At 52.1% G+C, this 15,226-nt stretch overlaps 1 protein-coding gene across 1 annotated transcript in view; it reads left to right on the forward strand.

Moving 5' to 3' along the window:
- Window positions 1–1,277: 1,277 nt before the first annotated feature.
- The window catches only part of LOC144951368 (solute carrier family 35 member B1-like), a 23,847-nt gene continuing 9,898 nt past the window's right edge, over window positions 1,278–15,226 (forward strand). Inside the window, 4 exon segments of the mRNA XM_078881597.1 lie at window positions 1,278–1,754; window positions 8,652–8,755; window positions 9,029–9,159; window positions 10,321–10,351. Coding sequence (XP_078737723.1) covers window positions 1,585–1,754; window positions 8,652–8,755; window positions 9,029–9,159; window positions 10,321–10,351 — 436 coding nt within the window. The 5' untranslated portion in view covers window positions 1,278–1,584.

Genomic DNA, 15,226 nt, shown 5'->3' on the forward strand with positions numbered 1-15,226 from the left:
TTATAAAACTCAAAGTTTAACCTACTCACGCCGGCTTGTGCCCGCCCTCACAGTCGGCCATATTTGCGGAATACACCGCGCCGCCGTTGACCCTGGCCATTGACCGAGCAACCCAACGTTCCTACCAGCTCCCTCCGCAGGACAATGTGTTTTTGGTGCTACACATGTCCAAAGCACGGGCCACTTTGCTCAACTGTCAGTTGTGGTGGCCAGGTCGATTCTAAAAAATAAGTTAAGACCTCCGTGGGCTTCGCCTGGTAGGATGGGGATGTTTCGATTTGAAGCTTTCGTGACTGCAGGGATTCATCTTATTGGTTCTTTCGGTAAAGTCACGGAGAAGGGAAGTAATAAAATAATAAAAATAAAACATAATAAAATAATTCTCACGTTTCGGCCACAACGGACGGCTGCTTGCGTTGTGGCCGAAACGTCGTGAGAATTATTTTATTATGTTTTATTTTTATTATTTTATTACTTCCCTTCTACGTGACTTTACCGAAAGAACCAAGAAGAGGATGGGGATGGTTTAGTGTTGTTTTGTTTGCGTTTGGGCGATTTGTTTACCTTTCTTACCAAGTTGGCACAGTAGGGGGGCACAGGCGGTGGATCGACCGGTCATCTCAAGTCAGTCGACCCGTGGCACCTGCTGGGTCTGTCCTGTGACCTCCTTCCTGCCGGCGGGCGTTCGACACTTTCACGTGGTCATTAAAGTGTACCTAGCCTGGCACAAGCACCTTTGTAGGCGACACCGCCACTTTAGTGGCGAATGGCGGCAGTTGTTGTTGGTGTTGTTTCATTTTATTTTTATTTTACTTTTATTAATTTTAATTTTTTACCTACGTGACCATCACCACCATCAACCACCATCACCACCGTCAACCACCACCACCATCATCACCATCACCACCGTCACCACCATCATCACCACCATCATCACCATCAACCCCATCATCACCACCATCATCACCATCACCACCATCATAACCATCACCACCATCACCACCATCATCACCATCAACCACCATCACCACCATCACCACCATCATCACCATCACCACCATCAACCACCATCACCACCATCACAAACATCATCACCATCATCAACCACCATCATCACCGTCACCACCATCACCACCATCGACCACCATCAACCACCATCATCAACCCATCATCGTCAAGCACCCATCACTGACAGTTACCAGGGGCAACGCCTCGTGACGTCGCGCCGCTCTCGTCCAATCGCGTGGCTCCACGCTGCCCCCACCACTCACCCCCCCCCCTAGAAGCCTGGCCTAGGCCTCCACTCAACACAACCCACCTCACGCCGCCGCCTTCAAAGCTCACCAGCCTCCTCCTCCTCCCTCCTCCTCATCATCTACCTCCTCATCACCCTCACGCGTCTCTCGCGTCTCCTCTCGTCCGTCACAAGGCAACGAACGACCCCCCCCCCCCAAGCTCACGCCCTCGTTTTAACGGCCGCTGTTGACCGCTGCGGCCTGTAGTTTTTCCGGTCTCGGATAGAATCCTCAGCCGGGGTTACCCCACCCTCGGCCCGCCTTCGCGCTCCGCCGCGGCAGGGGCCGCATGAGCGCATCGGGGTCTCCGCACGTGGCGTTCGAGGTTCCCGTGGAGGTGGCGGCCGCTGCGGCCACGTCGGCGGCGGGGATGCTGCGTAACGAGAGGCTGCGGCTCGGGGTATGCTTCGTGGGAGTGTTCGTCTGCTACTTCTACTACGGCATCCTGCAGGAGAGCATGTGAGTGGGTGGGCACGGTGGGTGCGTGGGGAGATGTGGGGGGGGGGTGCGTGGGGAGATGTGGGGGGTGGGTGCGTGGGGAGATGTGGGGGGGTGGGCACGGTGGGTGCGTGGGGAGATGTGGGGGGGGGGGGGTGCGTGGGGAGGTGTGGGGGGGGGGGTGCGTGGGGAGATGTGAGTGGGTGGGCACGGTGGGTGCGTGGGGAGATGTGGGGGGGGGGGGGGTGCGTGGGGAGATGTGAGTGGGTGGGCACGGTGGGTGCGTGGGGAGATGTGGGGGGGGGGGGGTGCGTGGGGAGATGTGAGTGGGTGGGCACGGTGGGTGCGTGGGGAGATGTGGGGGGGGGGGTGCGTGGGGAGATGTGAGTGGGTGGGCACGGTGGGTGCGTGGGGAGATGTGGGGGGGGGGGTGCGTGGGGAGATGTGAGTGGGTGGGCACGGTGGGTGCGTGGGGAGATGTGGAGAGATGTGTGTGTACGTGGGGAGATGGGGTGCGTGGGGAGATGGGGGGTACGTGGGGAGATGGGGGGTACGTGGGGAGATGTGTGTACGTGGGGAGATGGGGGGCTACGTGGGGAGATGTGAGTGGGTGGGCACGGTGGGGTGCGTGGGGAGATGTGTGTGTACGTGGGGAGATGTGAGTGGGTGGGCACGGTGGGGTGCGTGGGGAGATGTGGGGAGATGTGTGTGTACGTGTGGAGATGTGAGTGGGTGGGTGGGCACGGTGGGTGCGTGGGGAGATGTGTGTGTACGTGGGGAGATGTGAGTGGGTGGGTGGGCACGGTGGGGTGCGTGGGGAGATGTGTGTGTACGTGGGGAGATGTGAGTGGGTGGGTGGGCACGGTGGGGTGCGTGGGGAGATGTGTGTGTACGTGGGGAGATGTCAGTGGGTGGGTGGGCACGGTGGGGTGCGTGGGGAGATGTGTGTGTACGTGGGGAGATGTGTGTGTACGTGGGGAGATGTGTGTGTACGTGGGGAGATGTGAGTGGGTGGGTGGGCACGGTGGGTGCGTGGGGAGATGTGTGTGTACGTGGGGAGATGTGAGTGGGTGGGTGGGTGGGCAGGGTGGGGTGCGTGGGGAGATGTGTGTGTACGTGGGGAGATGTGTGTGTACGTGGGGAGATGTGTGTGTACGTGGGGGTACGTGGGGAGATGTGTGTGTACGTGGGGAGAAGTGTGTGTACGTGGTGAGATGTGGGGGTGCGTGGGGAGATGGGGGGTACGTGGGGAGATGTGTGTACGTGGGGGTACGTGGGGAGATGTGTGTGTACGTGGTGAGATGTGTGTGTACGTGGGGAGAAGTGTGTGTACGTGGTGAGATATGGGGGTGCGTGGGGAGATGGGGGGTACGTGGGGAGATGTGTGTACGTGGGGGTACGTGGGGAGAAGTGTGTGTACGTGGGGAGAAGTGTGTGTACGTGGGGAGAAGTGTGTGTACGTGGGGAGAAGTGTGTGTACGTGGGGAGAAGTGTGTGTACGTGGTGAGATGTGGGGGTGCGTGGGGAGATGGGGGGTACGTGGGGAGATGTGTGTACGTGGGGGTACGTGGGGAGATGTGTGTGTACGTGGGGAGAAGTTTGTGTACGTGGTGAGATGTGTGTGTACGTGGGGAGAAGTGTGTGTACGTGGTGAGATGTGGGGGTGCGTGGGGAGATGGGGGGTACGTGGGGAGATGTGTGTACGTGGGGGTACGTGGGGAGATGTGTGTGTACGTGGGGAGAAGTTTGTGTACGTGGTGAGAAGTGTGTGTACGTGGTGAGAAGTGTGTGTACGTGGTGAGAAGTGTGTGTACGTGGGGAGAAGTGTGTGTACGTGGTGAGATGTGGGGGTGCATGGGGAGATGGGGGGTACGTGGGGAGATGTGTGTTTACGTGGGAAGAAGTGAGGGGTACGTGAGGAGATGTGAGTGGGTGGGCACGGTGGGGTACGTGGGGAGATGTGTGTGTACGTGGGGAGATGTGTGTGTACGTGGGGAGATGTGTGTGTGTGTACATGGGGAGGTGTGTGTACGTTGGGGAGATGTGGGTCCGTGGGGAGATGTGTGTGTGTGTGTGTACATGGGGAGATGTGTGTGTGTGTGTACGTGGGGAGATGGGGGGGGTACATGGGGAGATACATGGGGAGACGAGGGGGTAAATAGCAGCCACGGTGGCTAGGAGATGTTAACTACCTCGCCAGGTCTACAGGAGGCCGTTGGTTCGATCCTGACGGTCACCTGCTGGCTGTATATTTGGAGTTTGCGTGTCTCTCTCTCCGTGGTCGCGTGGATTTTCCTGCCGGGTCCTCAGGGTTTTTTCCCACCACATTTAAAATCAACATCACGCGTTTCGAGTATTTGGCTGCTATGAATGTGATAGTTTTAGTTTACACGAGTAGACATGGGGGGGGGGGGGGTGTAGCATGGCGAGACGAGGGTGTACATGGGTTTAGGGGTGGTACGTGGAGGATAAATGGTGAATGAATGGGGTGAAAGAGGGTGGGGGGTGAATCAAGGATCAGGCTCTGATGCCACTCACCACTGATGTCAGTCATGGCAAGGGGAATCGGCATCCGGTCACCGGGTTCAGAGAGTGCAGTGCAGTGCTAACCAGAGGTCGCAACCGGGTACCCGATACCCGTACCCTACCCGATACCTAGCTACCCGTACCCGGCCGGGTACGGGTAGCCGTTTGCGACCCTGGTGCGGCCGGGTACGGGTACGGGTAGGCCGTGAGTCACTGGTGAGTCACCGTTTGTCACTCATTTCCCAACGTCTTGTCTCTTCTCACAATTCAAGTTCCTAGAATCAACCCACCCGCGCCTGCAACATGGCTTCATCCCAGAGGTCGCAATTAGGTACCCGATACCCGTACCCTACCCGTACCCGGCCGCGACCCTGGTGCGGCCGGGTACGGGTAAGGAATCAAAACCCGTTTGCGACCTCTGGTGCTAACCAATGTGCCGTTACTATCTCTCTATGGGGGTATAATGGGGACGCAAGGGGGTAGGTGGAGGGGGGCACGCATGGACGATAATGTGGTGAACCGGTGGATACACACATGGGAAACGAGAGAATGGTGGATACGGAAACGCGGGAGACACCGAGATGTATGGGAGACGCGGTGGGGGGTGGTGATGGTCGGAGGGGGGGGGAACTGGAGGACACGTGGACAATAAGAGACGTGGGCGATAATGGCACGGGGAAATGTGAGACGTGGTGGTGCTTTGTAGTAGGGCTGAACGATGAATCGATTTCAAATCGAAATCGTAATTTGAAACGATGCGATTTTTTGCGATTTGAAAAGTCCTATTACTTTCTTATTGGAATTGTTTTATTTGTTATTATTATAACTTTATTTAACTTAACAATTGTTCTACGTTTGATTGTTCTATTTAAATACTTGTTTTTATAAATACATGTTGGAAGCGATTTATGTCTTTTAAGCGCTCATCCTTGCGTTAGAATATATAGAGCGGTTAATATTTTGATGGTATCATGTGGTAATGCTCCATCACATGTTTTTAATCTATGACACGGTGAATATTGAACTGAAGCTTGACTTTAAAAAAATTTAATCGTAAATCAAATCGCAATAAGATATTTTCAATCTTCATTTGAAGCTTTCGTGACTGCAGGAATCCATACTCTTTGATATTTTCCCCAAATCGTTCAGCCCTATTTTCTAGGAGCATCCTTCTTGCTACTTGGAACTGCTGAACCGCTTTAGGACGGCGCGAGACGAGGCGACGGAGACATCGGAGAGAATTTCACGGGGCCGTCCAAATCCAGACAATTATGTAATGACATCTTAATTTGACCACATTTGTGTTTGGTTTGTTGTCCTTAGCCCGCACCTCCGATTCGCACGGTTGGCTACGTACGGTGCGAACGAAGGTGAACAAACATTTCCACATCATATACTTTGCATCGATTTTACCTTGTAAATAGTAAATGCACTGGCCTCATGAAAGTTTTGGCAGCTTAGTCCTGCGTATCCAGTTGGCAGCGTGGGCAATGGCTTAGTTCCAAGTACAGTAGTTCTGACGTGGCACGGTTTACCTCGTGCTGTTGTGTATGTTGACGGTGGTTAGACGCACTGAACCCGGGCCACCTGGGTTCGATTCACAGCCAAGGCCAACACCGTTTGGCGAGTGGTATCAGAACCGGTCCTGGTACCCAACCTCCGTTGCTTCCCCGATCCAGCTCCGTCCCTCCGCCTTGCCTTCTACCATCCCACAAGGCCAGCCTGGTGAAGTATGGTCAAACAACAGCCGTGACCGATATGGCATGTGGGAGACCTTCATGCAGTCGTAGATTCAACCGAGATGTAAATGTCACCTTGGTTATGAATGAATAACTATTCAGCTTTTTAAATAATGTTTTTTATTTTACCAGGTAAGGCCCACTGAGCTGTATAGCTCTTTTTTTCAGAAGCGACCTTGCCACAAATGATAGCCCAAGGAAGTGGCTTATCATGTGGACATTTATAGCAGCCAAATAAACTAAACGCACGTTGATTGTAAATGTGGAGGGAAAAATCGGAGGACCCGGATAAAAATCCACGCGACCACGGGGAGAGAGTGAGACACGCAAACTCCAAATATACAGCAGGCGTCAGGGTCAGTATTGAACCCAGGACTTATTTCATACCAGGCGAGGTAGTTAACATCTTCTAGCCACCGCGATGATGATGAGAGAGAGAGAGACACGCAAACTCCAAATATACAGCAGCAGGCGTCAAGGTCGGGATCGAACCCACGACCTCCTGCACACCAGGCGAGGTAGTTAACATCTCCTAGCCACCGTGATGATGAGAGAAAGAGACACGCAAACTCCAAATATACAGTAGCAGGCATCAGGGTCGGGATCGAACCCACGACCTCCTGCATACCAGGCGAGGTAGTGAACATCTCGACGCTGCGGCGATCTAATAAGTTGGTTGCCTCATCCACATTGGTGGTGCCCAGCTAGTGGTGTCAATTCCACGGTTATATGGTGGGCGACGGTGTATCCTTAGTTAACTATGAAGCAAGCACACGACGGTAATTGCCACTTCGATTTAAAGCTTTCGTGACTGCAGGGATTCATATTCTTGGTGCTTTCGGTAAAGTCACGTAGAAGGGAAATAATAATAAACTTTTTTTTTATTACTTTCTTAAAATTTATTTTCTTTTTAAATCCTTTATATTAAGTTCACTTGCTTGCGCGCTTACGACCGTGCAAATCTTTCGGTCATTTGTTAACCCACTTCCCGTGATCCAATCGAGCTGACATTTTGCACACAGACCCGTTGTGTGTGACAATTTATTTTCGTGAATTTTTTTTTCAAAAATTTGACACTTTTTAGAATTTTTTTTTTATATTTAATTACCAATTGCTTAATGGTGGCAGGCAATCATCTGACCCATAGGTGGCAGCCATCTCAAGCCAGAGGACGAGATGACTCTAGCCGCCACGCATATAAAGGATTTATAGTGAAAAACTTTGTTTTTACGGGTTAATTCTTTTTTATTTCCCTTCTACGTGACTTTACCGAAAGAACCAATAATATAGTAATTGCCACGTTTCGCTGGTGAGAATGATTGTTCTTCAGCGGAACCGGCGTGAGCGGAAGCAATCGTAACGGGCGGGTTAATTTTGTACTCGACACGTCAGAATTTTTCTTGGGCTTAACGACATATTAGCATAGTTTGATACGTACGGTGCGACAGACGTTCAACACACGTACACACACCGCACCTCAGAGGTCGCAAACGGGTTTTGATTCCTTACCCGTACCCGGCCGCACCAGGGTCGCAAACGGGTACCCGTACCCTACCCGATACCCGGCCGGGTACGGGTAGCCGGGTATCGGGTAGGGTACGGGTACCCGATTGCGACCTCTGGGATGAAGCCATGTTGCAGGTGCGGGTGGGTTGATTCTAGGAACTTGAATTGTGAGAAGAGACAAGACGTTGGGAAATGAGTGACAAACGGTGACTCACCAGTGACTCATGGCTTACCCATCCCGTACCCTGCCGCACCAGGGTCGCAAATGGGTACCTGTACCCCGCCGGGTACTGGTAGCTGGGTATCGGGTAGGGTACGGGTATCGGGTACCCGGTTGCGACCTCTGCCGCACCTCCGATTAGCACGGTTGGCTACGTACGGTGTGAAAGAAGTTCAACATACGTACGTACGGATCATTTACGAGGCCTAACCTAATTATCAATGATGAATCGGCAAGCACTGCTGTTGTCTGTCGTGGTGACTAAGTGGTAACACTTTATCGACCCGGATGGAAGGATTGATGTTTGAGGATGACGCAGGGGAAGGATGTACTGTACTTGTATGTAGTGTTGGGAGCCTATGATGTTATGTTGTCTCTGAGTGTGACACGTTTTATCTGGGTTTTGCGTGTTGCTTGTCTGTGTGTGTGTCATGCCTTTCTGAGCTTCCCCAAAATCTACTCTGCCTTAAATGAGTACCGGGTGAGGTGTGTAAAAATGGGCTATGGGGAGACAAAGGCGGCCGGGCATGGCGCTGGCCCCCCACCCCCTCGTGTTCTGTGCTGGCCTTCATAGGTGCTCGCTAACAAAAGTCTGTACATGGGGTATATCTATCACGTGTATTTTGCCTGGGTTCGTTGTGTTGCATGTGTGCTGTGTTGATGCACATCTCGTGTGTGACGGTCTATGTGCGGCGTGTTCCGTGTACGTCTGGCGTGTCTGTCCGTACATTCGACACGTATGGGCGCGCGTTTAAATGTTTCCACGTGCGCACACGCACGTCATACCTGAGAGTGCGGCTTGCCCGTTTACACGCGCGTGTCGTATCGTCACGCTTGTGTGGTTGTGTGTGCTAACAGCGCTTGGCCTCAACAGTCTGTTAAAGGCCACCCGGGGGGGGATCTTTGTGTTTGTGTGCGAGCGAGCAGCACGCGTGGACAGTACGGCTCGGGAGACGTGGAGGAGCGCTTCCGGTTCGCCATGTCGCTCGTCTTCGTGCAGTGCGTGATCAGCGCGCTCTTCGCCAAGCTCGGTACGGCGAGCGCCGACCGCCCTGAGCAACGGCAGAAAAGCCAATTGCCTCCCTGAACACCAGTCGCTCGCAGCCGGGGCGGTGGATATGCGCGTGAACACGGAGGCGTTGATGTTTTGGTGGATCGCCGCACCAAATGTTGTGAAACTCCCTTTTCCCGCGGGTGTCGAGGAGGTCATCCGCGGTGTTCCTGTGCTCTGTCCTCCGTCACCGTGATCATTGTTGCGATTATCGTCGTGGTCATCATCTGGCTGGTGCGGTGCGTGCGCGCAGTGATGAAGTACGTGACGAGGCCGGCGCCCGACCGCACGGCGGGCTGGTTGTCCGCGGCCTGCGCCGTCTCCTACCTCGGCGCCATGGTCTCCAGCAACTCGGCGCTGCAGTACGTCAACTACCCCACGCAGGTGCGTGCCGTCACACCCCGCGTCGCACCCCCACGTCACACCCCCCGCGTCACACCCCCCCGCGTCACACCCCCCCGCGTCACACCCCCCCGCGTCACACCCCCCCGCGTCACACCCCCGCATCACACCCCCGCGTCACACCCCGCACAACGCCACCCCCACGTCACACCCCGCCCCACGCTGGTTCGCGCAGTCACACCCCGCGTCACACCCCGCGTCACACCCCGCGTCACACCCCGTCACACCCCCGCGTCACACCCCACATCACACCCCGTCGCACCCCGCGTCACACCCCGCCTCACACCCCGCCTCACACCCCCGCCTCACACCCCCCGCGTCACACCCCCGCGTCACACCCCCGCGTCACACCCCCGCGTCACACCCCCGCGTCACACCCCCGCGTCACACCCCCGCGTCACACCCCCGCGTCACACCCCCGCGTCACACCCCCGCGTCACACCCCCGCGTCACACCCCCGCGTCACACCCCCGCGTCACACCCCCGCGTCACACCCCCGCGTCACACCCCCGCGTCACACCCCCGCGTCACACCCCCGCGTCACACCCCCGCGTCACACCCCCGCGTCACACCCCCGCGTCACACCCCCGCGTCACACCCCCGCGTCACACCCCCGCGTCACACCCCCGCGTCACACCCCCGCGTCACACACCCCGCGTCACACACCCCGCGTCACACCCAAACCCCGCTGCACTGCGATGTTGCCCTGAAATGGGAGTACAGCAAGTGGGTCTGTGAATAGTTTTCTCAAGAGCTCTTTGGTTTCTGCCTTTTTTTTTTTACACAAAAGGAAATTCGCCAAACTTCCCAAATGCAGCAACGTTCATGAAAACCATTTCGAGAGACTCGGCGAGACTTTCTGGGGTAAATAAATGTTCTAGATTTGCAGCTTTCGTGACTGCAAGGATTCGTACTGTTAGGTTTTTTCCGGTAAAGTCACGTAGGTATAAAATAATAGAATAGAAGTAAAACAATATTATTATTTATTATTTTACTTCTATTATTTATTATTCTTAATTTTTATTATTTATTTTTTTCCTACGTGACTTTACCGAAAAAACCTAAGAGTCTAAACAAATGTTGTTATTGTTGTTGTTATTATTATTATTGCACGTGATTCGTAACTTGCTTTCACCGTTTCAGGTGCTGGGCAAGTCCTGCAAGCCTATCCCAGGTGAGACACGGCGCTGTCAAACGTATGTATGTTGAACTTCTTTCGCATCTTCTTGGTTCTTTCGGTAAAGTCACGTAGAATGGAAATAATAAAATAAATAAAATAAAACATAATAAAATAATTCTCACGACGTTTCGGCCACAACGCAAGCAGCCGTCCTCAGGTGAAGAACAGGTTTGTCGAGCAAGCAGCCGTCCTCAGGTGAAGAACAGGTTTGTCGAGCAAGCAGCCGTCCTCAGGTGAAGAACAGGTCTGTCGAGAAGACAGACTGTCTTCTCGACAGACCTGTTCTTCACCTGAGGATGGCTGCTTGCGTTGTGGCCGAAACGTCGTGAGAATTATTTTATAAAGTTTTATTTTTATTATTTTTATTATTTCCATTCTACGTGACTTTACCGAAAGAACCAAGAAGATGAATCCCTGCAGTCACGAAAGCTTTAAATCGAAATTTCTCTGGTTCTTTCGGTAAAGTCACGTCTAAAGATAAAATAATAAATTAAATAATAACATACGACGTTTCGATTGCAACACAAAACGTCGTATGTTAGTATTTAATTTATTACTTTATCTTTAGACGTGACTTTACCGAAAGAACCATAGAGTAATTCCTGCAGTCACGAAAGCTCCAAATTCAAGATCGAAATTTCTTTCGCACCGTACGTAGCCAACCGTGCTCATCGACACGTTTTACATTACACGTTGACAGCGACTTTAATGCCGGTGTTCACGCCCGCCGGAGCTGTCGAAAGTTGCACGACTTAATTATCGCCTGCAATTGCTTTGTCTGCATCCGTAGAGAGAGAGAGTAGTTGCTCAACCAGGGCATGTCCCCTGACACGGCCACCCACTTTCCTCCCACCCACGTGACGTGGCATGGCAGCGCGTGCATGTTGCACGTCGAGGTATAGTGTAGCGGGCGGCATGATCCGCCGTTCCTCGTGAATGACGGACCCTCTCGAGGTGCAAGCATTTGGATCGGGGGGGGGGGGGAATCATTTACAATCCAAGACGACCACATTGGCTGTTACAGGGCTTGCATTGACGATGACGCGTCGTATAGGAGTAGGTTTTTACCCTATTAAATTGGTACAAAACTGACACCTTTATACAAGGCATCATGTTTGCAATAACCGCAACACAAGCAGTCAAAATGCAAACAAAAAGAAACAACTCTGATGATGATAATGATATGCACTGTCTTTGAAGTTGATTGGTCCACACCCGAGACAGCTTTCCTTAGAGCCTAGTCTCCATTGGTGTTGGACCAGATGACGCCAAAAGGCCTTGTATAAAGGTGTCAGTTTTTGTACCAGTTTAAAGTGTAAAAATCTACTACTATATTTTGCCACTGGTAAAGGAGATGTCTCATAGTGATGACGCGTCAATTTTACCGTTTTTAAAATAGATTGCGCTCGTGTCTGCGCGCAGCGAACGTTTGACGAAGGCGATGAGCCTGGCTTTTAAGTGCCGGCTTCTTCAAGTTATGCTTGCAGCTGCTGGCCCTGTCAGATGCCGGGAGAGCTCTAGGGATGTGACCTCTTAATTTCAAGCGCTCTCGATGAGATGTCCGTCCGGGTGGTTCGGCGGTTAGTACACGCGCGTGTGCGCACCGATGGATATCGAGCGTGTTTCGCACCGCGCGCAGCCCGCCACGCTCATCGTGGGTCTGCGAGTTCAAATCCCGGCCGTGGCTTGGGACGTCCATCCCCTCGGGGTGGATAACAATGCCGAGCTCCGTGATGGAGAAAGAAAGAAAACTGAGTGATGCGCTCCGGATTCGATTGGTTTTCACTTGCTTGTGACTTTAGCAATGTATCAAGTTTCGATTTAAAGCTTTCGTGACTGCAGGGATTCATCTTGGTTTGAAGCTTTCGTGACTGCAAGGAATCATCTTCTTAGGTTTTTTCGGTAAAGTCACGTAGAAAGTAAAATAAAATAAAAACAAAAATCACGACGTTTCGGAGGCAACACAAGTCTCCGTCATCAGGTGGGACCGTCACAGCCAGATTAGCTGTATCAAGTGAGGCAATGATTCAAGATGTAATCCCTTAAAAGCGAGTTGAGGGGGGAGGGAGAGGGAGGGGGGAGCTCATCAGACTATGGTAGCCAATGAAAGGAACGTATCGGGAGGGAGGGGGGGCGAGGCCAAAAGGGTGGGCGATGGACGTGGAAGCGCTTGTGCGCAAGCGGCCAATTACTGCACACGCCAACACAATGGAGCGATTGTGCGCAAGCGGCCAGCCACTGCACCCGCCAACACAATGGGCAGAGAGGAGGAGGGGAGGTCTAATACACATGATAGACAAAAGAACGAAAATGATGATGGGTACAAACTTAGGGGGAGCTCATCAGACTATGGTAGCCAATGAATGGAACGTATCGGGAGGGAGGGGGGGGGCGGGGGGGGGCGAGGCCAAAAGGGTGGGCGACGGACGTGGAAGCGCTTGTGCGCAAGCGGCCAATTACTGCACACGCCAACACAATGGAGAGAGAGGGGGAGGGGGGGTCTGATACACATGATAGACAAAAGAACGAAAATGCCCATGTTTATACCAATGCTGGCTGAACAATGAAGAGAGTACTGTTAAAATAACTGGGGATGTTAACACTCGGTAAAGTACAGTAAAAAATAGTGCCTGTCAGATAAGATGGTCCAAAAAATTTGTGATTAAGTCTTTTTTGCGTGGTTGATAACATCTTTCCAATGATTACTAAGTTTGTACCCATCATCACGGTTGAAATTATTCTTTGGTTCTTTTCGGTTAAGTCACGTCTAAAAATAAAATAATAAATTAAAATAACATATTACGACGTTTCGATTGCAACACAAGCAATCATCATCAGGTATAAAAGAAATAGCTGATGATGATTGCTTGTGTTGCAATCGAAACGTCGTAATATGTTATTTTAATTTATTATTTTATTTTTAGACGTGACTTAACCGAAAAGAACCAAAGAATAATTCCTGCAGTCACGAAAGCTCCTAAATTAAGGTTGAAATTATGTCTGTGTTTGTATATTTGTATGGCTTCGTGTACAAACCTTTGATGGTAGCCGGGAGGTTTGCAGAGAACCTTGGTCTCGGAAAAGACAATTTCATGAGAGCCCACCGAGTTGTAGCAATGAACTGATTCTTCTGCCGTGGCCGATCATTGCTACAACTCGGTGGGCTCTCATGAAATTGTCTTTTCCGAGACCAAGGTTCTCTGCAAACCTCCCGGCTACCATCAAAGGTTTGTACACGAAGCCATACAAATATACAAACACAGACATAATTTCAACCGTGATGATGGGTACAAACTTAGTAATCATTGGAAAGATGTTATCAACCACGCAAAAAAGACTTGATCACAAATTTTTTTGGACCATCTTATCTGACAGGCACTATTTTTTACTGTACTTTACCGAGTGTTAACATCCCCAGTTATTTTAACAGTACTCTCTTCATTGTTCAGCCAGCATTGGTATAAACATGGGCATTTTCGTTCTTTTGTCTATCATGTGTATCAGACCCCCCCCTCCCCCTCTCTCTCCATTGTGTTGGCGTGTGCAGTAATTGGCCGCTTGCGCACAAGCGCTTCCACGTCCGTCGCCCACCCTTTTGGCCTCGCCCCCCCCCCGCCCCCCCCTCCCTCCCGATACGTTCCATTCATTGGCTACCATAGTCTGATGAGCTCCCCCTAAGTTTGTACCCATCATCATTTTCGTTCTTTTGTCTATCATGTGTATTAGACCTCCCCTCCTCCTCTCTGCCCATTGTGTTGGCGGGTGCAGTGGCTGGCCGCTTGCGCACAATCGCTCCATTGTGTTGGCGTGTGCAGTAATTGGCCGCTTGCGCACAAGCGCTTCCACGTCCATCGCCCACCCTTTTGCCTCGCCCCCCCCTCCCTCCCGATACGTTCCTTTCATTGGCTACCATAGTCTGATGAGCTCCCCCCTCCCTCTCCCTCCCCCCTCAACTCGCTTTTAAGGGATTACATCTTGAATCATTGCCTCACTTGATACAGCTAATCTGGCTGTGACGGTCCCACCTGATGACGGAGACTTGTGTTGCCTCCGAAACGTCGTGATTTTTGTTTTTATTTTATTTTACTTTCTACGTGACTTTACCGAAAAAACCTAAGAAGAAGGGGATTCATCTTCTTGGTTCTTTCGGTACAGTCACGTAGAAGGGAAGTAATACAAATAAAACATAATCAAATAATTCTTACGACGTTTCGCCACAACGCAAGCAGCCGTCCTCAGGTGAATGAACAGGTCTGTCGAGAAGACAGCGTCTGAATGAATATTTTATTGTTAAATTTTATTATTTTGTTATTTCCCTTCTACGTGACTTTTCCAAAAGAACCAAGAATATAATGTATCTAGCGTCCGGAGACTTTGGCCCGAGTGGCAGTGGCGATGGCTTCGCACGTGTCCTGTAATCCAGCACTGGAGCGCGCCAAGTGAGGTCTGGGTGGGGGAGGGAGGCAGTTTTACAGGTAGGAACAACAGTTCCACACTGCCCGCCAGGGGATTAATCCGTCTGTCGTGCATAGCCACGACCTCGATTTGTATTTCATAGAGCGCTTCGGGCAGGCTCGGCACCACGTGACGCGCCAGCCCCACGCAGCTTGCGCCGCGTGACACGGATCGCACGAATGCGCCGTCCAACCAAGTTCCTACCTGCCCACTTCCGAAGGAACGTGTTGTGGATGCAGTTTCTAGAAATCCTCTCCGCCTCTGTCCACCCAGCGGTATAAACGGGGACGCCGCAGGAGATCGGCGGGTCGCGCGTGTGGTGGGGGTGAAGCGTGGGCTTTCTCACGCTTGCTTCAAGACCTCCCACCCCAGCGTGGAAGAGAAGGCCAAAGTCCGTCTGGAGAGGGCACTCGA

Source organism: Lampetra fluviatilis, chromosome 62, assembly GCF_964198595.1.
Source record: "Lampetra fluviatilis chromosome 62, kcLamFluv1.1, whole genome shotgun sequence".
Classification (NCBI taxonomy): Eukaryota; Metazoa; Chordata; class Hyperoartia; order Petromyzontiformes; family Petromyzontidae; genus Lampetra; species Lampetra fluviatilis.